Source organism: Anser cygnoides, chromosome 1 (assembly GCF_040182565.1).
Source record: "Anser cygnoides isolate HZ-2024a breed goose chromosome 1, Taihu_goose_T2T_genome, whole genome shotgun sequence".
NCBI lineage: Eukaryota > Metazoa > Chordata > Aves > Anseriformes > Anatidae > Anser > Anser cygnoides.
This window is the reverse complement of record NC_089873.1, coordinates 9968640-9994156: the sequence shown is the minus strand read 5'-3', so window position 1 is coordinate 9994156 and position 25517 is coordinate 9968640. Positions and strand designations below refer to the sequence as shown.

Sequence of the window (25517 nt, the reverse complement as noted above, 5' to 3'; positions counted from 1 at the left end):
AAGTGAAGTCATGCACCAGGACTTGCATAGATGTCATTTTTGCACAGCGTTTCACCAGAACTGAGACATCTTGTTTCTAGAATATTCTGTGCATGCATAATAATGTACCTCTGGAGAAAGTCATATGCATTTTTTGCATTTAAAACCCAAGAGAGAGTGAATGTACATGTGTGTGTACACATAGGACAGAGGTTTGGACAGTGAACAAGGCATCTGTGTGCATTTGATAGATTTCAGTGCACAAGCACCAAGACAATGAAATCCAGTCTTTCAAGCACCAATTATCCTCTTGCATTTTCAGACCTTTCTTTCTAACTTAAATGACCACAGACAGTAATGAACATATTTGTAAGGTAGACAGTAATGAACATATTTGTAAGGTAGACAAAATGTGCTGATAGTAGGAAATGCCTTTCCACTGATCGTATATTCAATAAAATAATGAGAAAAAAAAAAAAAACGTGCACAACACAGAAAGCTGCAGGAAAAATATTGCTTATTTATCTCAACTTTTGCTCTCACCTTAGGGCAGAGATGTAATAACCTTTAACCCAGGGAGATATTTCTGATTTATTCATTCAGATTTCAATAACAACACCAAGAGTCACTTTTCTTATGTATTACATAGACCAACTTACACATTTAAATTACTCACAAGTATTTTTAGGTGGTCTGCTTTTGTCGAGTTGAACTTTGCCAATTTGATACAGCAAGTAAGGCGTGCCTCCACCTTTCTGTTAAGCTAGTATGAAGTTTCCAAGCTCCTTGCCATTTATAAAAAAAATTACGAGAAAGAAAGGAAGGATGGTAAAAACATGGAATTTGAGGAAACATTTGAAAATAAGTTGTTTAATTCTATTATATAGATGTTGGTCCTGCTCGGTCCCTATTGAGATCACAGAAAAGGCCTTTTCAAATTCACACCCGTCACTGAAGGAAGCAACTTCAGAACCTTCCGTAGATCACCACACAGGTATCACTCAAACTTCAACCTTGCTAATGAATACAGCAGCATGTACAAAGACTCCAGATCCAGAATGAGATTAATGGAATAAATTTAAGGATATATTAAACAGCTGAGGAAGAAGAGGAGTAACTAGGCATTAATACATTCCTTCATTCAATAATTGCCTGAATCAGGGGCACTGATGAACGGAGGAAGCATACATGTCAATATATGATACTGAAGCACATGGAAAATAACTTTATCACATGGTAGACTGGAAAGTACAGTAGTTTGCTATATTACAGTAGCACTAATTTAAGAAGATTTCACAATTAACTACCTGCTTATGCCTTAAAAACCTAACAACCTGCCATATCAGACTTCTTTAATCTGCAAAAATTCATTGGAAGTACTTTCTGACTGCTGAGCAAGTTTCATACAACACAGAAACTTAATTTTAAGAGCCAGCAGACTAAACATTCAAATTTTTCAACAACAAATCAACAGCTAAAATCAGCTACAAGGTCTCCACAGCACGCGGAGCCTGCTGGTAGGAATGCAAGGTAAATACAGACTCTGTTGCCTTACCTCAGCTATGTGTGGCATTGGATTAAATCCACAGAGATTGCACACAACTTTCTTGCACTCTGTACACGTATTGAAGTTGGGGGGATCCTTAGAACCAATATTTAGTCCAGTTTTACAAAGGGGACAGGACACTTTAGGTTGGCTGGCCTTTTCCGGTTCCGACAGCCCAGCAGGTTTCTTAGCTTCAGCAGCTTGAGGCTTGCTATCTTTAGCCAAACTAGGTTTCTTTTCTAAATCAGATCCCTTAGTCGTTAAAACACTATCCACTTTCGCTGGCTCCATTTTTTCACTTGTAAGAGGCTTGGCTTCTTTCTTCAAAGGAACAGCTCTTGGAGAAGGCTGAGTCTGAGCGGTATCTTTGGGGGGTGCCTGGGAGGCTGGAGGCTGTGCTGCAGGCTGGGGCTGCTTCGCAGCAGGACCGGCTGGAGGGGGGCCTGATGTCTGAGAGCCTGGCTGACCTGCTGTGGAAATTAAATTGGAGGCCTGGCTGAAGATTGAAGCTCCAAATCCAAAAAGTCTGCCAGTAACTGTTTCCTGTGGTGTCGTAGGCTGAGGCTTAGGGATGTCCGTGATGCCTCCCAGATTAAGGCTGAAACGCCTTGACTGCTCGGGAGTTTTCTGAGGCTGCTGGGGTTGAGGTGCTGGCTGTGCCGGCACAGGCTTGGGGCCTGCCCCTGGTTGCGGGCCCTTGGGAGCTGGTTTGGTTTCAGGCTTTGGGGATGGTTTTGTTTGTAACTTCTTAGGATCATCTTTCACTTGTGCTGGCTCAACAGGCTTCTGGGTTTTAGCCTCTGATCTAGCCCCAGGCTGAGCCCAAAGTTTGGGATCTGACTTCTGCCGAGACACTTGTGGAAGGGGTTTGGAATCTGGTTTGTCCCCAGCTGGATGTGTGTCCTGTGATGGTTTGGCAAGCTCTGGCTTTGGGGAATCTGTCACTTTCTGTTGAGTTGGTGGAGGCCTGGGACCTGCCGCATCCTGTTTCGGCCCTGGTGCTGCAGGGGTAGGCACAGTATCTGCCGCAGGCTTCTGTATACTGGGTTGTTTTTGCTTATCTTCAGCCTGAGATGGCTTGGCCTGATCAGACTTTGGAGTAGGATCTATTTGCTGGGAGGTGTCAGCAGGCTCAGCACGGGATGTTTTTCCTTTTACAGGGGGAGACCCTGGCATGGATGGTTGCTTTTTCTGTGGCAGGGGCTTTTTAGGTTCTGCTAGCTGTGCAGGATCAGGTTTTGGGGAAACATCTTTCTTTTGACCTGTCTGTGGCTGGGGAGGTGGTTTAGCTGTTGAAGGTGGAGTAGGTGTCTTCTGTTTGGGTGGAGGCAGCTGTGGCCCGGAACCATGACCTGGTGCTAGATCACCACCTAACGCTCTTTGCATCTGGCAGTTTAAACAGAGCCATTCTTTAATCTGCAGGAAAAAAAGAAAAAAAAAAAAGGTATTATAATTAAGATAATGTTAATAAAAGCAGCATTATAACAAATTATTATAGTGCATGGCACTATAGTGCAGTATTTCAGGCTTCTCTGTAAAAAGGGAGAAATATTACCACTAATACTCTTTTGCAGTTAAAATGTCCAACTGTTTTGTGTTGGCTTTTTTTGCTTTTCTCTATGTCCCTGTGATTTGAGAAATCGCTGAGCCCATGCTTTTAATGACTTCACATTCAGTTTACACACAGCTGAATACCAGGGGATAAAAATCCAGCAGAATACAAAAATACTTTGGAATTTCATGGGGCCCAGCAGTGAGTCATTTAGAGCAATAATTTGCCAGAACAGAAGAAAGAAAAGACATAAATACTGCTAAAATAGTTTGACAAATCAAGTCTGCTGACAGAAAACAATCATCGTAATTAGAACAAAGAAAATGCATAATTATCTTTAAGTGTACAACTGTTAAGCTCTTCATATAGCTTATGTTTCTGGTAGTTTATTACAGGGCACATGTGTTGGTAGTATACATGTATCCGATGAATTAGGCACAGAGGTGCATTAATGGACACCATGTATTACACAGACCTGCATCTTATCACAAATTTCACATGGCAAGTCTTCATTTAGAATCAGTGAGGAGCTTTGCCTAAGCATTGATGGTACTTTAAGAACCATAATTAGGTTTCCCAAAATTCATTTGTCGTTAGAAGAAGCTCTCAGGGCAATTACTGTAGGCCAGTATATCATAGAGCCCTCTTTTCAACAGAGAGTCAGGAATAACGTAAATAATGCATTTATCATTTTCTCTTGCAATTTACTACCTCACAACCTTAAAAGTTTTGTTTTTCTCCATCCCCCAACATATTATATCAGAGAGAAACCATATTTTCTACTTAGGAAAAAATGAAAACTAAAAAAAGTTCTAAGCAGCCATCCCTTCCTTTGCTTTTGAAGAGCCTCACAATCTGAGAAATTATCAAACAGGTTAAAGCAACGCACGGCCAGGAAGCATCACATGCTATTTTCCACATTTTCCGTTGCTAACGGAAAATTTATATGCAGCAAAAATGCCTTTCAATATGGCATGGAATCCCATGGGCCTACACCTGCAAGTAGACATCTAAACTGTTCATCTGTAGCTCTACTTCTGTTCTTTAGTATGTGTGTGAAATGCAGGCTACCAGCTAGGGCATTTGCATGCACCACTGGAACTGAGGGAAGCTGCAATTAGGAGGACACAGAATGTAAGATTCAGGTCTTTTCCTCTAGGGGTGCAGATTTCAGGATCCTGTTCCTTACTCAGGTCTGAAATCTCTACCATTCCATGGGATGAATCTGGAGATAATATATATGAAGAAAGATTTTGTCTATGCAATATCAGAGTTCATTGGAAGAAAAAATCTCTGATGTCACGGGCTGAGGCAGTGAATTCATTATTTTGCTGTGCCTTGCCTGCCTGACATTTTTCAGCAGCAAAAAATTAACAGAACAGTTGGACGCAGTTCCCTAAAACAGTTATTCCAATTATTCTGATAAACATGGCATATACACACTCTGTGAATATAAGCTTACTAACAGATTAACAAAGAGATGCACAATTTTGGCCCCAACTGTAAGTTTACAGTAATTAAGTTGCTATTCACAATAATACTTTTATCTTCCATTTTCAGTGCTTTTTTTTTTTGCTTTTTTTTTTTTTTTAGATTGTTTAAACAGTTCTCTGATCTACTTGCAACCCAGATATCAAATGGCTATTAAAAAACGAAACCAACTGAGACAAAACTGGAACACTTGTTTGAGTTCTGCTCTGAATTACTGAAGGAATTAAGCTCACAACTGCACAGAGGACCTCAGCGAAGATGACATTTAGCCCAACTACCATGTTTTTTGGTGGTCAGTTCCCATACATGTCCCCTGTCCAAGGGATGATTTCAGATGTAATAATATCTTAATTATTCTTAATTAAGAGACCTGATTTTGGATATTAGTAATCTAACTTAATTATACAGATCTTGTTAGCATTTCTGGATGAATTCTTAAGGGTTTTCTTAAAGGCTGAGGTTTAATCAAAGACCAGACTCAAGCCACATACCATGAACAACCACCTTGGCTGTCACAGTGGTCTGGCTTTGGCAGGGTGACTCAGATTTCTTACACAGGGGAAATCTTCTCCACAGACCAAAAAGATGTGATTCTGTGGGGAACTTTTTAATGGGCCTAAGTGAGGAGTGCCTTTTCCCACTAACCACAGAACTTTTACAGAGATTTGGACAATGCATTTTTCACTGCTCCTGTATTTTAAGGAAAAAATCCAATGACATGAGGTGCTTAGAGCCATCTTTGTTCTCCTGCTTCTCTGTTTGTTTGTTTGTATGCTTTAAGCGAAAGTGCTGCACTCTAAAGTAAGATAACCAATCATTCCCAAGTATTAAAGATATGGAGTGCATTCTTGCCCGTCATTTTGCAGAGGAACCATGGGTTAACGGGTACTTACCTGCTCCCACTCAGATGCTATGAGCATCTTCCAGCAAATTTGATTTTAAGCCACTGTGAAACCTTTAAGGCCCCAAAAATAGCTGTAGGGTTGAGATGGGCTATACAATAAGTAGTCTGGATATTTCTTATATTTAAGATGTTTAGACTCCAGATGCATTTATAAGCATTGAGGCTTGTCTTCAACATATAGTTGGTCCAGTCTGACTGTAGTATCTATCTGGAGTCTAAACAAAAGTCAGTTCTGTACTACAGTTTTCAACACAACTTGTACAGGTGACAAAACTTGAAATCTCTCACATGTAGTTTTTTCCTTATCTTAAATATATACACTTATACTCACACATTCTCAATATTAACTGAAGCCTTTAAAGCTAAAAATGTATTTGCTACTCCTACAGTTGAACTTCCAAATGGAAAATGTAGGAAGCTTTACTTTACTGTATTATTTTTTAAATCTTTCTGTTTTAGACATAAAATTCCTCCCATGCACCTTAGTGGGAGGAATTAAGTGCTAAAACCCTCCGTTTATTATAGCTTACACACATCATCTCCGAACATACAAAACCATACAAACTTCAGTTCTGTGATTGGAGCTGCAGGAGTCCAAAATGAAGTGCACTACATGATGCATTTTTGTAATAAACATTGGCCTGTTCTTCTTTCTACTGCAAAGACGGAGATTTTCTACAGACTTGGGGAAGACAGAAATAGGCTTCTGTTAAGTATAGATTGCCTTTACATGTTATTACAGTTGACGGAAAACTTACTCTTACTGTAGATACCTAAAATACTAATGTTCATCTATCCTTACAGGTCTTACTGGATAGCAGTTCCTTCATAAGTCTCTCTACCTAGAATTAAAAGACTTTCCAAGGCAAAACAAACACATGAGCTTTTTCAGTTCCCTTGTAAAGGAGATTCTTGTTTTTGAGGATCCTAATCTGTCTATTTTTACACTGCTAAATGGGGTGCCAACTTTTCAGAAGAAATTCATTAGTGATTTTCTTCACCCTGCAAGCCATGCCGTCAAGTGCCTTGAGTAGGACTAGAGATGTGACAGACTTCACATAGCACTTTTGTTCAGATTCCAAACACCGAATACAGGAAAGCGCTACCTTGCCTTCCAGCTCAGTGATATAGAAACTATGTGCTCTCATAACATACAAGTAATTAAAATATATTTTATGCATTATCATCTGCAACATCTAAAAAAACATAAAACCTTCATTCCACTAGTAGGAAGCACCGAATTATTTTATTCATGACATTTTAGTAACAACATCCATGGAGAATTAAATTGAGGAAAATTATAGCACCATGTTCTACAGCTCACTTTTCTTTATGCATTCAGAATCTAACAGTTGACTCCAATAACAAATGTGAATTACACTTCAGTTCTCCTTATCCCAAACAAAACCAACACAACTGAAGGCAATCTGGAGCCTAGTCCTTCCTGTGAAAGTGTTTAGATTTCTTCTAACCATGCAAGCCCATCAAAAGCAATGTGAAAACTGTCAGAGCTAGTGCATCGATTGGCATGCTCAATTTCTCTTGCAGATGATGTAGGGGAGGAATAGAATTCAGCTCAATTCTATGATTCCAGATGTGCAATGAGAAAGAAACTTGGACTTGCAGATTGAACATATTTCATAGAAAACGTACTGGCACACAATGCAAATGAAGCTCTTGAAGCCATTTTAACAGTCCTTTCACAGAACGGAGCTGCATTCTGAGGCAATGGGTCTCATTCTCATTTAGTCATTTGGTACTATAAAAAGGAACTGTAAGATATGCATAAAATACTAAGATCCCTTTACATTGCCACAGAAGCATAAAGATTTATAGGGCCTTCACACTGCCACAGAGATGTAAAGGGACTTTGCTGACATTGCTCAGCTCTGCCCCAAAGCTTTATCAAAAGGATCTGCTTCTAGTCTGGAAACATATTGGCTTATCGGGTTCCTGACAACTTCAGAGAGAAGGAAAGTGAGGAATCCAGATTTGGCTCTCAGAAGACATTTCTGCCAAGATGATATGAGAAACATGAAAAATTAAAACACTTGAGTCCGTGATTTTATGCAGCTTCAAGTAAGGTGGTAGAATACTGTCACAGAGAAGAAACTAGCCCAGAAAATCCTGTTATGAACAAAAAAGAACAGCTACTCCAGAACAAACTAAATCTGTGTTTTTCAACATACAGCTGGAAAGGTCTTCTAAACAAGCCTGGGCAAAACTAGAGACAAACTTTTCCTTTGATACCATCGCTCCATGAATAACATCTCAGCTATTTGAAGTAATTACGGTGAAACAAACGTAACTATTGCATACGCTGTGCAAGTGATCCTCATTTTAGGCAAAGAGTTTATCACTACAAAATAAATATTTATTTCCCTTTCGGACATCAGCTGTGAAAGGTGACTAGGGAGTTCATCAGGAAACGCTGACTCAGGATGCTTACAAAAACAGTGCTAGGTTCTCATCAGCAGCATGTTCCCCAGGTATCAATTTCACAAACTGCAGCAATGGATACAACCACTGTAGCTCGCACCTAAACCAGTGTTCGAGCAAACTTTTTAAATAGCCATTTTAACTGTTTTTAAATGCTACTTATATATCAAAGGTGTTTTAAAACTACTAAAATGCATTACTAGATGAACTGTATTATGCACTTACCACAACCTTAACATACTCTGCTTAAATTACTAATATAAAAAGCTATAGCTTGTATTGAAGTATGGGTGTTTGGGGAGCTATTATTCTATGGCTTATACAATTAGAATCATAAACTAAAACAGTGAACAGTCCCCCTGCACCCCTCTTTTTCCTCTTTTTTTTTTTTTTTTTTTTGAATGTCAGTGTTTTGGAATCTCTGAAAGTGAGTGTTAACAGCCAAGCATGTGTTTAAGCTGCCTCATGCACAGGACAAGGAAAAAGAATTTGAAACACAGCTCAGCGCACAGCATCACGCATCACAGATTGCTTTCCTTAACTGCATCTAGATTCAACATTCTAGAAATGCATACACGACAAACAAGAAACAGAACGGAAAATCAGGAGCGCAGCAAAGAAAAGGTTAAGAAGGTTCATCTGTGCTGCACAGAGCGCACCCGAGCGTGGCTGGGATCTGAGCAGGGCTTATGCTGTGTGCTGGGAGCAGGGCTGGGCCACGCATCCTGCCCACTGATTCCCCAGCAAACAGCAGCCCCACATCACGTGGCCTAACATAGTAGTAAATTACAGTTGCTGAGCAACAGCAATACTGGCACAGATGGCTCCCTGCAGTTGACATCTTTAGCTATGCAGATTAATTTATTATTTACTCGTGTTAAAAACTGGACAGGACAGTTTTCTGCGCTAGTGATAAAACACTTCAACATATTGTAGAATATTGCCCAATTAAATCACAGATAAATTATTTGTCATGTATAGCTGTGTGCTTCTTCCCACGTTCCCATAACCCTTTCTTAACAGAAAAAAAAAAAAAAAAAAAAAAGAAAAAAACACAGGGCATCAATACCATTAACTATCAATCATCAATACCATAAACTAATTGTAAATGCAAAGCAGCAATGCAGGCAAGCAGTCTTCCTCCGAAAAAGAATGTCACAGGATTGTGCTTTAGAATATTCCACAGAGAAAACCAGCATTCTGTACTAGGGGCAAAAATAAAGAAAAAAAATCATTTCATCCCCAAAATTGTGAAAAATCTCCACTTCCATATAACTTGCAGCATTAGTACCACTGGAACACCCCAGGTGTTTGAACCAACACCAGTATTTTCTGAAATATCAAAAATATTTCAAGCATTGATCGTCTTTAAAAGATAACTAACTAAACAAGGCTTGTCTGAATCTGAGCAGTGTAAATCCAGACTAAACTCTATCCTCTTTTACAGAATATCTCTAACTTTTCTTTGGCATAATTAAGAGTGGATATCTAAATTAATGCTTTTGAGAAAGTTAAAATACAAAAACAAGGCACTGATTTTAACTTTTCTTTCTTTACACCTCATGATTATAACAGCTGATGGTTAGACTCAAGTCCTTTCCCCCCTCTCTTTTATTTTGCTTTATTTATATAAATCTAAATATCTCTCCAGGCTAAGTTTATATAGGGGAGACACTTTCAAAGTTGTTTTTCCTTGTATTAAAAGAAAAATCTATTTTGTGACACATCACTATCCACAGTGATGACAGCTTTATTTTTGTTTATATCTCATTTCCAGTCCATGTTGCATCTGGGTTCTAATGCCCTACTACAACAGAACAGTGCCCAGACTAAACTGCATGGAATATTTGAAATCAATCATTTGCTTCCTTCACTGTCATGTTATCAACAAAGATTTAATAGAGTAATTTCTATTAATTTTATTACAGGTATAAGCAAAATTTGTCTGGATTCACCACAGGAATTACAGTCATCTTCCTTAAGTAGTATTTTAAATTATTTTATATTCCTTTCTCTAAACATGCTAATAATAATGATAATAACCGAGGAAAATTAATGCCCTTCTGACTGCTTAAATTCTCTTTAGTTACCGAAAACATTTCATGTCCAAGCACTTGCTACTGTTTAGGACACTTGGAGATGTAGCACATTAATAAAAACAATTACAAATACTGAATATCATTATGAGCATCTGAACTAAATTCTGTTATCTGTTAAATACTGCTAAGTTATCAGTGATTGTGATAAGATTGTACATAAAAATGGATTCAGAAAGAAAGAGCAAAAATCAAGACTTGTACCTAGAGCAACCAATCAGGAAATTTCCCTAGCTCTACTGTTAGAAGAAAAAAATTGACACCATCGCCATTCACCATTCACCCAAGACAAAAAAAAATATTTATATTTTCAGATTGGTTTAAAAAACATAAAAAAGGTTGGAAGATTTTCTTTTGAAGTGGGTGGTAAAAGGTCCAGTAAAACATTCTACTTGATCTGCAATTACACACTCCACTTTGGGAGACATAACCCTTTCCCCTTGCTCTCTTTTCCATTGTCTATTAAGTCAACTTTAATGCAGACATGTTATTTCAAAGATAGCCGGAACCAATAAAATTGGTTTTAGAGAGTTCACCTTCCTCCATCCAGCAGATCTTTGGGCAAGTAAACAATTCCTACACCTGCATACACACCTTCATGTTATCTGAAAGTGCAATTTCCAGCAAGGATGTAATTAAAAAATTACACCTTGGTTCAAAACTAATTTTATATGATCTCTCAAAAGCATGTTGAAACAGCGGGTGAAACACCTACTGAGGTAGGTACATCACATGAAAAATAATCCTTCTAAAAACCGCCTAGAAGACAGGCACCCTGCACACATATGCATCAAGGGTCTCCTGGTGGAGAGCTCCCATACAACCAAGGTTCCAACATTAATAGCTTTGAAACTCCACTTCATCACCAACTTTACAGATGCACATCATAAATAAGCTATCAAACATATGCATTGATCACTTAGATTTATCTATAATAGCTTGTGCTTTTTTTTAATCTAACTTCATTAAAAAAAAAAAAAAAACACACACACATGAACATGGAACCAAATGGATAGTCCCTCAGATGTATATGCCCATTTAAGAAAGCCTACTCAAATTTAGATGAACTGAACCAACACAGATACACAGATGAATCTCTTTTGGGGTAGTGCTGGCTTCTGACACTCATAGCTGTTGGGAATGTTTTTAGCAAAAGATTAAAAAAAAATAGGGAGAGAAAAAAGAAATATCATCATGTGATAATGTAAATACACAGCTGCTACAAGTTTCTGATTTAAGTGAAAGAAAAACAGAACAGAGTACCAGTCAAACCTGTTTACATTTTTCCCAGTACTTTATGCAACTGTTGCTAGGCACTCATGTGCCAGGGTGATGAGTGAGGTACGAACACCTAGACAGATTAGAGAGACATATGTTACTGAACACGTTATGTATGGTGTGCTTCCTCTCTGGACTGCGGTGCAAAACCAGGATACAGACTATCCCCTTTCTCCAGGGGGACAGCAATGTCAGATGGTTCAGAGAAACAGTTCCAGGGGTCTGACCTTGTGGCAGTGAAGTATCACTTTCTGCTGGTAGTTACCCAGTTCTCCCCAGTGAGTGAAAACAGACCCAGTGCATGCACTACTGCATTTTAAATGGAAGTCCAAATGAAAAAGATAATACAAATAAAATAAAAAACCCTGCACTTTCCATAATGGTTTTACAATACATGCAATTACTTTCTGAGCCAGTCTGTAAACCCTGCTATATTCCTTCCAGAATCAGCTAGAAATGTAGAATAAAGAAATTTAGACAGATCTACGCTGGGAAAGATCATAACCACTCTGCTGGTTATGAAGAGTGAACTATCCTGTAAGAAACTTGTAAGAAGATGCTAAAGAGGTTTTTAAGAAGGTAGTTCAAACAGCTGTACAGGGGAAAATGTCAGAGAACAAAATTAATATAAATCCTTTTCTAAATAAATGCCTTTAACTCTCCCCACCTCCACTTTGGAGGTACTGCTTTCAGATAGGTAACGTGTTTTAACATGATCAGTGAAAATACAGGCCATAACAGGCATGGCAAAGGCAACAACACAGGATTACAGAATCATTAAATTTTTTCAAAAAGGATAGGAGGAGAAGTCTAACATTAAGAGGTGCAGATAAAGTCAGTAATTGCATGGGTAATAGAAAGACTTTTGTTCCGTAACAGCTTAGAAGGACTTGAAATAAGAGAAACCAAAAGAAAAAGCTTGCAACATAATCAAGAGAACTGACAGCTAAAACAAAGGCCATGGGTTTTGTGCTAGACAGGAAGGAAAGTGTAAATTATTATTATGGACTAACTAAAAACTTTTTAATAATTTAAATATTAAAATTAAAGGGAAACTAGAAGGAAAGACTGAGAACAACTCAAGTGGGAACCTTTGCACATGGAGCAAGACAAATTTTCTTATGTGCCAGATCAGGTTCTATTACTTTGCTCCAACTGTTCAGTAATAGTCCGATGTGATTTCATTGCACTTCACTGCAGATCGGAGCAGGACACCCACAATGAAGTTTCAGCAAGACAGCTGGTGGTGCAAAGCTGAGCAAATGAGAAAAGCCTGAGTGGGAGTTAGCAGATTAGAACTAATAGCTGAATAAATTAGATGCCCAATACCTTCATTTACTGAAATGATTTCATCATGAAATAAATGCATATCCTGTGTTTACTTCAATGCATTATATGAAATTCAAATTTGCTTTTACATATGTATGTAATCAGTTAGTCTTAAATGCAGCTGTATTTATTGTCTTAAAGTCCTGAATTTCACACTTACAAAGTACCCTCTTCAAAAACTAGTAGTTTCACAGAATTTCCAACTACTTTGAGACCTTCTTACATAAATACACTTTCTTTCTCTCTCTTAAAATCCACTTAATTTGAACACAACAAAGTTGTCAACCATTTCCACAGAATATCGGAAGTTTTAAAGGAAGTTGAAATTGGAGCTCTGAGAGACTCCAGGAAATCACTAAGGAAACAGAACTCAGCACTCACAAATAAATGTAAGAGATTCTGGTCTAAAAACACTGTCAGAACTTGAAGGTAAAGTTTTCTTACAGAAGTTCCTCTGACTTTAACAACAATCCATCGCATTACTTGTCCATTATATGTCAATGACTTTTTTTTTTCCACCCTAAGCTGTCCAGAATGAAACGTTGGAAATATGACAGTAGATCTTCAGATTTTAAATAAGATATATTTTTTATCCTTGCATAGGCCCTGATAATATAAACTGTGAGAATCCGTTTAGTTGCAGATGCTCCAAAATTTCTGCACAGGGCTGTTTAAGTCAATCCTTTTCCAGTCCTATAGATCCACAAGCATTAATGCCAACTTATCTCAAGCCTGACTTTCCCTAAATTCAAACAAGAGAACACACTGCTAAATGATTCAATGTGTTACCAATGCTACTGCAACTGCAAGTCCTTCAGGTTTAACTTTGACAAATTTAACAATAAATCAACAAATAATTGTCGGATGTCTGTCTTTCACCAGGTACCACCTAAAAATATCACTAATAAACATGTGCAATCTAAAGACCAACAATCTCCTTAAATCACTGCAGTACAAAGCAAACAAGAGCAAACAAGTTGCACAGAGAGGCTGTGGAATCTACGTCCCTGGAGATATTCAGAACTGGACACAGTCCTGAGCAACCTTGCTTTAGGTGACCCTGCTTTGAGCAGGAAGTCAGACTACACAACCTCCAGACACACCTAACAACCTTAGCAATGCTTTGATTCTGCAATTTTATATCTAGGGTTATTTGACAGATTCCAGATAAAGTACCAGTCTATATTTCGTCCTATTGACATCTCTGCTCTGTTCAGCTAAACTAATACCAAAACAAGACAAAAATAAGATTTCCAAATCCCCTTTCTGTCTGCTTTATTACTAGCCAGTCTTTGATGCCAGGTCTGCTATGCTTGAATTTCTATAAATTGATTAAAGTGTTTTTATTGGAAAAAAGGGGGAAAAAAAACCACAAACACCTACATTGCAAATTTAAAATTAGAGTATCAGGATGCATAAGCAGCTGTTCAAGCAATAAGAAGAGACCAGACATTCATATGAAGTCTTATTTCCATACAGATCAAGTAAAGTACAAATATATGTACAGGCATATATATAAAGCTAATGCAAACATCAGGTTAAGGTAGGTTCATTTGAAGTCCTAATATTACTTTCTATGCCATTTCTATCTTATATAATTACAGTAAGAACGGTGATCAAGGTTAGAAACAGTCCACAGAGATCTCTCTTAGCATCCCACAAGAATGAAATAACCTGAGTATCACCAAGTCAAAACTCATGACTCAAGCCTTCAGCTAATGAATGCTGACACAGTTATGAAGCAAATCCACCCCAAATCCTTTTCCAAAACCCACACTGGAGCTATGAACACTGTCATTTCCATATTTGGTTGTTTACTTAGCTCTTGTAGCAGCATATTTTATGCATTTATAAACATGATAGCACGTGACCATTGTGGTCTGATTATAAACATGGCAAATGAGTACTTAAAATCAAGGAAAACAGCAAAACACTCACAACAGTGTTCCCCTTTTTATATGAAGAAACAAGAGAACACTTTTGAAGACCGTACAAAACAGAGAACCACCACCTTCTTCTTCCCGTAAACCGCTCTTACTTGCAGGTGTTTTCCTAAATAGCATGATTTGTTTCTCTGAACTTGTTAAGGCCTTAAATGATCATGATAGTCCATAGAAACATATCTGATGTTTCAGCATAATGAAGTTAAACTTTTGTCCTCTGGTAACAAACATCAGTTTAAAAGCTACTCACCTCTGTTATGTGAGGATTAGGATTAAATCCACACAGACTGCAGACTACAGTACGACACTGCGTGCATGTATTGTAATTGGCCTTTTCTGGAGTATGCAGCAGCAGTTCAGTGGTAGTGCAAAGAGGACAAAAGGTTTTCTTTGGGGCGGATTCAGCAGGTTGGGTTGCACTGGCTTGCTTTTGCTGTGAGGGTTTTTCAGGCCCTGGTTGCTGGCCTGGTGGTTTTGTAAGTCCTGGCTGTTGTACTGGGGCCTTTGTGGCCCCTGTAGTCTGAGGTGGTGGTTTTGCAGGCCCAGACTGTGGTGGTGCTTGTTTCACAGGCCCGGTCTGCTGCAGAGATGGCTTCCCAGGTCCAGGCTGTGGTGCTTGTTTTGCAGGTCCCATTTGCTGAGCAGATGGCTTTTCAGGTCCAGGTTGCTGAGAAGGCTGTTTCGGAGGCCCTGCTTGCTGGGAAGACGGCTTGACAGGACCTCCTTGCCTTGCCGGTTGTTGAGATGGCTGTTTTACAGGTCCCAGCTGCTGTGATGATGGTTTCGCAGGAGGTGGCGCTTGGGATGATGCTCGAGCACTGTCTGGCTGCTGTGGTAACGGCTTTGCTGGGCCCACTGAAGGTTTTGCAGAAGTTTGTTGCTGAACAGGCTTTGTTGGTTCAGACTGTTGGGGTTGAGATTTTTGTGGTCCTCGTGGCTGGGGTGGTTGTTTCACTTGTTCTAGCTTAGAGTCTGCGGAGTGACCAGGGCCTGGTTTCTGAATTTGCTTTGGCTCCCCAGGTTGCTGCTGCTGAGGCACTGCTTTGGAAGACTCGCTTTGCTGAGGGGTAGGTTTGACATGTCCTTGTGGCTGAACTGGCTTTGGAGACTGTTGTTGAGATGGAAGTTTTGCACTGCCCCTCTGTTCCTCAGGTTTCCCCTGCTCTTTCTGGATAACCTTTTGTTTCCTACCGGCTTCTTCATGGGCTGTATCGGAATCTGATATCAAATCAAAAGGATTGAATTTGTTCACAACTGAAGTGACTGCGCTCAATGGATTGGCTTCTGAGAGAAAACTAGGCATCATACTTGGCCTCTGATCTTCTTTAAAATCAGTCCTGGACTTTGATTCCCTTAGACTAATAGAAGAAGGACTCCGTCCAGGTGCCCGTTGTTCTGTCTTCAGCACATCTACTGTTCTGCTTTTACTTAAACCTGGTCCTGGATCTGGAGGCTTACTTGGCTGTCTGGGATGGTGGCTTGTATCAAGCTCAGGATGTCTGCAGAAAAAAAAAAAAAAAAAAAAAAAAAAAAAAAAAAGCAATAAAATTAAAATAATGCACAGTATTAGGGAAAAAAAATAACCTGTATCTGTGCCTCTGGAAGTGCTTAGCTAACACTGAAGTTCCTCAGGTGCTTAAGTGTTTGCAAGACCGAGACTTATTACACCGACTGCGAGCGCATGTAAAAAGTATTTAAATTAAAAGTATTGTTCTATAAAGGTTTATGTAAATATTCACAAAATTACTTACTATTTAGAAAATAATCTAGTACAATAACCATATTTAACCAGACAATTTTCTCTTCAAAAAGCTGAAGAACTCAAAGCTACAACTTCCTGTTATACCTACATCCAAATGACTAATTTTCCACTCTGTCCCTTGGGATACAAACATTTGGAGACAAAGACTGAAAATAACATTTTTTTTTGGAAAATGAACAGATCAAAGAACAACTTACACACACACACACACTACAAAATGAACCTGTGTTCTGGCTATTTGCACAAAATTTTGATATATATAGAATTCAATATGCAGCAGGAATTTAAACTCCTGCAAATCCAGGTATATTAGGAAGTATATGGTTTTTTGTTTGCTTGTTTTTGATGGAAGTATTTACTTCACCACTTAACAAACATAAGAATTTTCAACCAGTTGAAACATGCCAGTTGATAGAATAAGCTTGAAGGGTTTTTTGTTTTTCAAGTAGAACTATCGAGGAGCTTCCCCCCAGCATGACCCCAAAAACTTGCATTGCTCATCAATAAAAACCCTCTCTCCAATAAAATTACATAGAGATGTTTCCTAATTTTCTAACATCAACATTTTCCTTTGTTTTCACATAGGAGAAAAGAAGGCTAAAAAAGTAGGAATTAAAATCAAGACTATGTTTTTAAACGTGGCACAGTATCCTACCTGTTGCTATACTCAACTGCAGCTTGAGGAAATCATATTGTACGCAGTGCTATTGAGAAAGGATGTATTAAAATATTCTATTCAGTGCTATCATTGTGATTTTGCTGGAAGATATGGTGTTCTCTTCAGCACAAAAACAGTGTTGCAACTATAAAATTTTCAGTTTTCAGTTTGAGAGACCCAGTTAACTGTGATCCTGTTTTTCCAGACATTACATTTATTTTTGGACATTCAGAGCAAAATAAACAATCATTTCTTAATTTAATTCTATTCCATAAACAGAACTGTGCAATATTTTTTTTTTAGTTAAGAGTTTTATCAAAAGCCTATATAATTATATACAGTGCACTGAGCACTGTATTTTGCACTGTTAATATTACAGTGGGCTTAGTATTATTGCTGATGAATATTTCGAGCTTTTATTGCGTTCCTAGTTATAGCACTATAAAAGGATAAAGCTAAGCGGTAGCCATTTCTGCAATTATAATTCTCACAACATGTGATTTTCTCTCAATCTTGTATCAGAACTTTTTTGGAAAATTAAAATTTTCCACATGTAATGCTTGTTAAGGACAAACTATTTCCAGCTTTCCATACCTACATTTACTCTTCCCCACTCCTTGTAAAATTCTTGGCCTTAAGAGTGAGAAGTTTACAACCTTAATATGCAACCCAACAAAGGGAGCAGGTGTGTCTCTACTGACGCAGTAAATGCTAGTTAACTCATTCATGATAATAATAATTCACAAAATTCCAACAATAATTTAATTCCATCAAGTATTTTACATTTTTGCAATAAAATAAAATAAAATAAAATAGTAGTTTCATTAGCAGATAGGTAGGTCTACATGCAGTTCTATTTCTTGCATTTTAGACAAGAACTCTAGGTTTATCTGAAGTATTGCTTGCTAAGTGAAATCATTCCAACTATTGTATCAGTAGCAGTCTGGTCCACTTTCAGCATTCATGTCTGCAAGTGTTGGAATGCTTCAATCAAGCCATGCAAAAAGTGACGGGAAAAAAAGGTTCAACGGTACTTAACAGTTTTAATAAACTCAGGTCAGGAAACTTGGTACCATAGCCAAACCTTAGAGTGTGAAAATGAAAGAAGAAAATAAAACTATTTATAAAAAATGAGCTTGGACATTAACAGGAATAAATAACTGTCAACTCTTGTTGCAGTGGAGGTTCTCCTTCAGCTTTCACTTTTATCAGAATAATGCGATCCATAAATTTCCACCTGATCCGATGTCAGGACTTAAAATGAGATTACATGAATATACTGAATAAAAAATCTAAGTGATTCTGCAAGGCCGCTGGTGTACTCTCAAGACTAGATTTGTCTTGCCTTTATACATAGCAATGTTTCTAAGCAATGGAGACTGAGTGTGCTTAAATTGTGGAAGAAAAGGCCTTGAAAAGATAAGCTCCTTGAGAAATGTTACCTCTTTCAAAAGCCAGGATTTAATCTCTTTAATTTTAGGTAGCTGAAGATTGAAGCCTTCTTTTCTACAGCTATTTCACAGCCAATTGCAGACTGACATCAAATGAATTTAGTTAAACTGGAGAATTAGAAATTCTAAGGGGGAAAAAAAGTGTCTTTATTTGACAAGTGTTTTCTTATTTTTAAACCACAAAAAACAGCATCAATCCAAATTCAACAAACAATTTAGTCCTCCCCCACCTAATTCCTTTCTTTGCTCTATGTTTCTCCTCACTTTGGCCTTGATTCACAGAACTCATCTTTATTCATTTAAGTGAGTATTATAGCCAAATCAAAGCCTGCCTTGTAATTAAGCAGAAGTTTAACAAAAAGACTGTTAGTCTAGTTATTCTAAAATAGTTTTTATAGTTATGGCATTAAAGGCATGTCTTATTACCATTCATCAGTATAAGTAATTTTCAAAAGAACTACAATTACTCAACAATTACAAGATAGGTATCTTTGTACCTACAGGCAAGATATGTACAAACTTAAACACAGCCCTGGTGGCCTTTTTTTCAATTGACTTCTCCTTTTAAAAAAAAAAGTGATGGTATTACCAAAAATACAATTTTTCTTCTAGAAAGTACACCACAAATGCATTTTAGATACTCGGTAAGGGCTTAGCATTTTTTTTCTAAAAATACGTCGTTCTTTCTTGCTACTGTATGTTATGAACAACTTAATGAATTGAAAACAAGTAAAAAACCACAGTGATCTACTCAAAATAAAAATGATTGTATTAGATGGCTCATATATTAAGTTTGGTCACCTATTCCTTTCAGGTGATGTGGAATAATTCCTTAGCAAGTGGACATCTGACACAGTTGCAGGATCATTCAATGCAGCTAGGACAACTAGAACAAGCTTACAAATTAACTGTGCATATTTCAGCTAAAACTCCTAAACATTTTTTTTTGTTTTGTTTTGTTTTAAGACAGGCAGTTGAAATCAGATGGAATTATTCTATAGGTCCTAAGCATCCCAAACTCTGCCTGGAACCAAGAGAATATAACACTGAAAAATATAATAATAGTAATAATAATTTACTGGGGGCCTGGGGGGAGAGGGGGGAATTTAAAATAGAAAATAATGATCAGTCTCTCAGACTGGATAATCACTAATGTTTAAATGCAAGTACATATGAAAACATCCAGTTAACAACACGTGGAAAAAAACACAAGTACTAAGAGACAACCTGACAGGGTCACTGGTATAATGCAAGGCTATATACACTGGAAGCCTGAATATCAGCATTCCTCCTTTGATCACCATTTCAATCATTTAACTTTTGGACTGGCATAGTCACATCAGAAAAAAAGCTGTTGAAAACAACAGTTGTAGAGCATTGTTTAATAAGGACTTTCCACATAGACTAAAAAAAAAAAAATAATAAAGTTTGAAGCTATGGAATCTGAGTCTCAGCAGGCTAGTTCTTTACTTGGGTTAAAGTCTAGAAGAGGCTGATCCTTAATCTTTAGGTGAGTCTTACTCCGACGGTTTGGGTCAAGTACTTAATAACCATTCCCATCATTACTGGCAAATTTCAGCAACAAATAGAGGTATACAAGAGGAGCAAGTAAAGCCAAAAAAACAAAGACAAGTAGTAACCCCATTACATTATGACAGGCACAAAGATATTACAATGGGAATCACTACACACCCACAAGAGAAGCTAGATGATAGGCTATTATGCTGACTTGGAGTTAAAAGGACAATTTTAACAACAACAAAAAAAAAAGGCAGTAATTCACAAATCTAGACCGCCTTTACTTTAAACAGAGAATGAAAGTATGGTGTGCTAATAAGATCAAAAGAATTTCTGATAATACTGTGTTTTTTAGGGAAAAAAAAAAGTTTATAAATGTAGGAATATTCATATTTTAGCCTGTTCTACAGTCTTCCTAGGACATTTATCTTTATCCTGGAAGATCAGTATGAAACAAAAAACTTTGTACCATTGTTCATAAGCTGTTTATACATAATGGAATTCTGAGCTTAGTTTCACAGAACTGATCACCTGAACCGCATGGAATATTATATTCTACATACAGTGTTAATACCTGCTTAACAAATATGCACGATTTGACTTCCAGTTGAAAATAATAATAGTAATAATAAGATAAAGCAGACATCCATCTCAGTTATAATACCAATGACTTCCGCACTTCACCCAAGGATGAATATGGTCCCACCCTCGCTTCTTTTCTAAAATTCAGCTATATAAACCTGGTATTATATAAACGAAACATGCATTTATCGGGGGTGAGGTCAATACACAAGAACCGTGTTGAATAGTACAGGAGGCTCCCTCCAGCATCCCCCTTCAAGACAAACAACACACCCAGACCCGGAGACGGAGAGCAACCGAGACGTCGGCCCTGGGCTAGGAGAAGGGGAAGGCAGCAGGTTCAGGACCGGGGACAGGGGCAGGGGCAGGCGGTGGGTTTAGGACCAGAGACAGGGACAGGGAAAGGAGGAGGGTTTAGGATCGGGGACAGGGACACGGGGGCCAAACTGCGGGCACCAACCAGGGCAGGCCGGCGCTGGGGAGCGAACCCAGGCGGGCCGGGGACTTCGGGCTTGTTGCACTTCGGGCAGTGAATTTACTACGGGGTAGGGAAGAATAGGGGAAGGGAGTGACCTAGTCTTCACAGATGAACGACGAGGTAAAGCCATTACTACACAGAACACTGAATTCCTGTTCTCTCGCCTCTCTTCCTTTCTCAAGGGAAAAAAAAAAATCGAGAGGAAAAATAAAGGAAAAAAAAAAAAAAACACTGGAACAGACCTCCTCCTCCATCCATTACTATTTAATGAAGCCAAATGATAGTTGTAGAGGATAAGAACTGGCAGAGTAATGGCTAGCAAATGCATTATGCCCAAAAGCTTTGAAAGATTCAACAAGAATGCCTCTCCCCATACCTCCATAAAGAGATGCTTACAGAATCCATCCACCCTGGGGAGAGCTTCCCTGGCCACTACCTGAGCAGTGGGGCACTCCAGCCCCATAAAGCACACACACACACACAGAAAACCGAGATGTTGTCTGCGAATCTCCCCCTCCAAAGGGGCAGAAAGTACCCGTGCTCCGGATCGGTGCGACGGGAGGGAAGGGGAGAGGGCGCAGCCCACTGGAACCGAGGACCGCCGTTATTAGCAGAAAGCCCCGGAGTGGGAAAGAAAAAGCCGGGCTGCGAGCTCCATCCCAGTGCCAGCCGCCCCCTTCCCTCCGGCAGGCAGCAAACCGCAACGCCCGCTCCCGATGCAGCGGGCCCGGATCGTACCGCGACTCGCCCCCAGCCCCACCGCGAGGAACCGGGGAGAAAGGGGGAAGGGAGCAGGGGGAAGAAGGGCGATTTTCCGTGCGTGCCTTTGCATGGGAGGCGGCTCCGCGCCGGCGAGGTTCCCTCTGGGCAGCCCCTGCGCCCTTGACATGACAGCGGCGATCTGCCTCCTCTCCTCCTCGCTCAGCTGGCTCAGGTCCGCCTCCACGCCGGCCGGCACCAGGCGCTGCAAAGGGGCCGCGGGGCCGCCGCCATCCCCGGCCGCCGCCGCCGCCCCTTCGGGGAAGGCTCCCAGCCCTTCTCCTCCTTCCAGGCTCGCCTCGTTGCCCATGGCCGCTGCTCGCCGCTCTCCTCCTCTCTCCCCAGTTCGGGCTCGGACCGGGGACGGGGGGCGGCCGGCCGGCTGACAGCGCCGTTCCCCGGCGGGTGCTCAAAGCTCCGCGGCCGCCACCGCGGCCCCGAGCGGCGGCACCGGCGGCGGCAGCGGGGCCGGGCTCGGTGGCTGCCGCCGCGGCTGCCGGGGAGGAGCGGCGCCGCCCGCCGCCCGCCGCCCCACGCGGCGCATGCTCCGGGCGGCTCCCCACGCACACGCACTCACACTCCTCACACTCCTCACACTCACACACACGCTCACACACGCGCGCCGCCCCGCCCCGCCGCTGAAGCCAACCCCGCACACGGCACGCCGCGGGGATCCGGCCGAAAGCGGCACGGAGGAAGGCGAAGGTGGGAGGTACGGCTGGAGGATGCCCACCCGAGGTTTCCCTCCCCAGCAGGGCCGGCTAAAGCAGGTTGTTCGGGTTGTTGAGCTTTGAGAGCCTCCATAAACGAAGATTTCACAGCCTCTCGGGGCTCTCACGTTCCAGGATTTGACTGCCCTCGTGATGACTGGTTCGAGTATGCCAATGGCTTTTTTCAGGACTGGAGAGCCCCGGGCTGGATACCATACTCCACATGCAGTCTCACGACTGCTGAATAGAGAAGAATCACCTCCTTTATCCTGCTAGCTGCACCTGTGGTGACATAGCCCAGCCCACAGCCACCATTCTGCATCACAAGCACATGCTGCTGCCCACCAGGACTTCTTCTGGAAAGCTGCTGCCTGGCCACTCACCGCCCAGCCTCTCCCAGCACATAGGGTTACTGCATCCCAGGCACAGGACTTTGTACTTAGCTTTCTTCAACTTTGTGATGTTCCTGCCGGCCCATTCATTGCTCCTGCCTGTCAGGATCCCAACAAGCAGCAGCCCTGTGCTTCACCACTCTACTGTGCATCAACCACTCTCCCCAGCTGGCATCAGCCACAGGCCAGCCAAGGGAGTATTCCATATCTTTGCCCACACCATAAATGGAGACATTAGATACTGCTTGTCACAGCGAGTAACCTTGCCATCAGTTGGACTAGAAACTGCTAACCACAACCAATTTGAGCCTGACAGTTCAGCCTATTTTTCATCTACTGTACAGGTCTCGCTAATTTGGCTCCAATGATATTATGGGAAATCATACTGAAAGCCTGATGGAGCATCATTTGCCTGGGGTGAACATATGCTGGCTGTTTCCAATCACGTTCTTGTCCTTCATGTGCTTGGATAGGGCTTCAAGGAGGATTTGCTCTGTAACCTTCCCAGGAAGGGAACTAGCCCAATTAGGCTAACTGGCTTGGAGTTCTCTTGTGGATCCCCTTCTTGCCTTTTTTAAAGACAGGTGCAGTGCTTGCCTGTTTCTGGTCATTATGAAAATTTCCCAATGACTTTTTGAAAATGATAGAAAGTGACTTTGCATTAGCATTAACCAGCTCTCTCAGCATCCTTTGATCCAGCCCATCTTAGCCCCTTGAGCTTCTGTATGTCCAAACAATTTAAGTGCTCCCTAAATCTATCTTACTCTAATATAGATAATGTTTCACTCTCACATACTCTCTGCTGCTAGGCTAAGGGACCTGGGAGACTGAAGGACAAATCTTACCCATAAATGCCATGGCAAAGAGCCACTAAGTACCTTGCTTGCCCTTTCTATATCTTTTGTCACGAGTTTTCCTGCCCTTTTGTTTGGGGGCTTTTTTTTTTTTTCCAATAGCCAAATAGACTCCCTAGAGACCTTGCTAAGTTGTGGCTCTAATTAACACATTGGAATATTCAAAACAAACACCTAGTTCTTCACAAATAACAGTTGTTTTCACTACAAGGATGTGATAGCATTTGGTGTTCTTGCTTGTCTCCTGTACTGCCATTACTGTCTTTTTCTAGAAACAGCTGTATGTACAATGTACATCATCTCCCAACATGACCTCTGTAAGGATGCCATCCAAATATTTATAGTACATTTGTAACTCTACAATCAGAAACCTTCCCCCCTGCCCCCCCCCCCCCCCCCCAGTTCACAATAAATGATTAAACTGGTAGCAGTTGGGGGCTCTCTACTTTTCTCTCAAGTGACTTTTAAGTTAGACTTCAAAGGAAGAGCGCAGGAGACGATGTGATAAAGCACAGAGGGAAAATCCTCTAAGTAGAGAAGCATAACATGAGTGTAAGTATATGCCTGCTCACATGGTTTTCTACGTAAAGACATCACAGAGGTCTGTGACACACGGCACACCCGGACAAAGGCAGATTTACCTGGCATTTGAAGAAAAGATTAAGGGGTTTAGAAGGAGGCAATTACACACAAATACACACACATCTCTATTCATTGAGCACACAAGAATATCATGTACGAATGAATGTGCAAAGTGCTACTGCATGGAAGAAGGAAAATGCACAACAAACATGGGGAAAGAGGGATCTTATAGGTGAAAGCAGTTGGTTTTATGTTACATAATAATGTAAACATTCCCATATACTTAAATATACTTATATACTTTAGCTACGTAGACTGAAAGTTTAATGCATTCCCAAATGCATTTTTTCTTAAAATACAACAACAAAAGTAAATCAGCTTCTTTATTCAAAGACAAAATAGGTAACTAGAGCATTGACACAGATCTAGAAATCATGTTCTGTTTAAAAACAGATGGTATATGTCAGATATAGATGCATACAAAACAAGTGAGAACAAAACATCAAATTTCCTCAGTAAGACAATTAAAACTGGGGAAATAGCAGCTTTGATAGTGCTTACTGATTGAAACTACATACACTGTTCCTGTTTCACTGTTAATGTGTTCTGAGATAGAGCAAGGGAGGAAAGAGATATATAATGTGTAAAGAACTAAGCTGAGCCCATATGGAGAGGCAGGATGAGATATGACCTTCAGTGGGAAGTTCATGATTGGCTTCACTGGACCAAGGATGTCACCTTAAAATGATGATTTCAAATATCTTAGGGATTTTTGTGGAAACTGGCTGTTTACACAATTCTATGACATTTACCTTTTCTTATGAAACAGTATGAAATCAATAGTTATCTGTCCCAGAAGTCCCAGTGCAGGCCTGTTTTCCCTACACCCCATCATTTCCTTATCTTCCTTTCTCTCAAAACACTTCTTGCTGTCCAAAAGTGACACTAACTCTCCCATTTTATCATTACTGATGAAATTCACAAACTAATGAGGCATAACAGTCCATTGTGTTAAGGAAAGAAAAGTTATCAAATGATTCAGCTTTTTTCCTCAGAAGTCATAATGTCTAACTTGAAGGGAACAGCTTGGTGGTATCAGACTAAATACCCTTTTTTAAAAATATATTTTCTTAATCACTGTCACTGGCAAATATGATTAAAACCCTTCAGAGATAAAACAGTCTCTTCAAAAGTGCATGCAAATTAGAACTCTG

At 40.1% G+C, this 25517-nt stretch overlaps 1 protein-coding gene across 13 annotated transcripts in view; it reads right to left on the bottom strand.

Annotated features, from left to right (window-relative positions):
• Positions 1 to 22302, bottom strand: part of PCLO (piccolo presynaptic cytomatrix protein) — a 370143-nt gene extending 347841 nt beyond the window's left edge. For 4 of the 13 annotated variants that reach the window (XM_013180418.3, XM_048062702.2, XM_048062705.2 and 1 more), the window contains exons 1-3: positions 21831 to 22272; positions 14808 to 16056; positions 1535 to 2941 (exon numbers count right to left, since the gene is read on the bottom strand). In XM_013180418.3, coding sequence (XP_013035872.3) covers positions 1535 to 2941; positions 14808 to 16056; positions 21831 to 22075 — 2901 coding nt within the window. In that variant the 5' untranslated portion in view covers positions 22076 to 22272. Of the gene's footprint in view, positions 1 to 1534; positions 2942 to 14807; positions 16057 to 21830 lie in introns of all 13 variants that reach the window. The other 9 variants (XM_048062709.2, XM_048062710.2, XR_007162849.2 and 6 more) reach the window with 8 other exon arrangements.
• Between the last annotated feature and the right edge of the window lie 3215 nt (positions 22303 to 25517).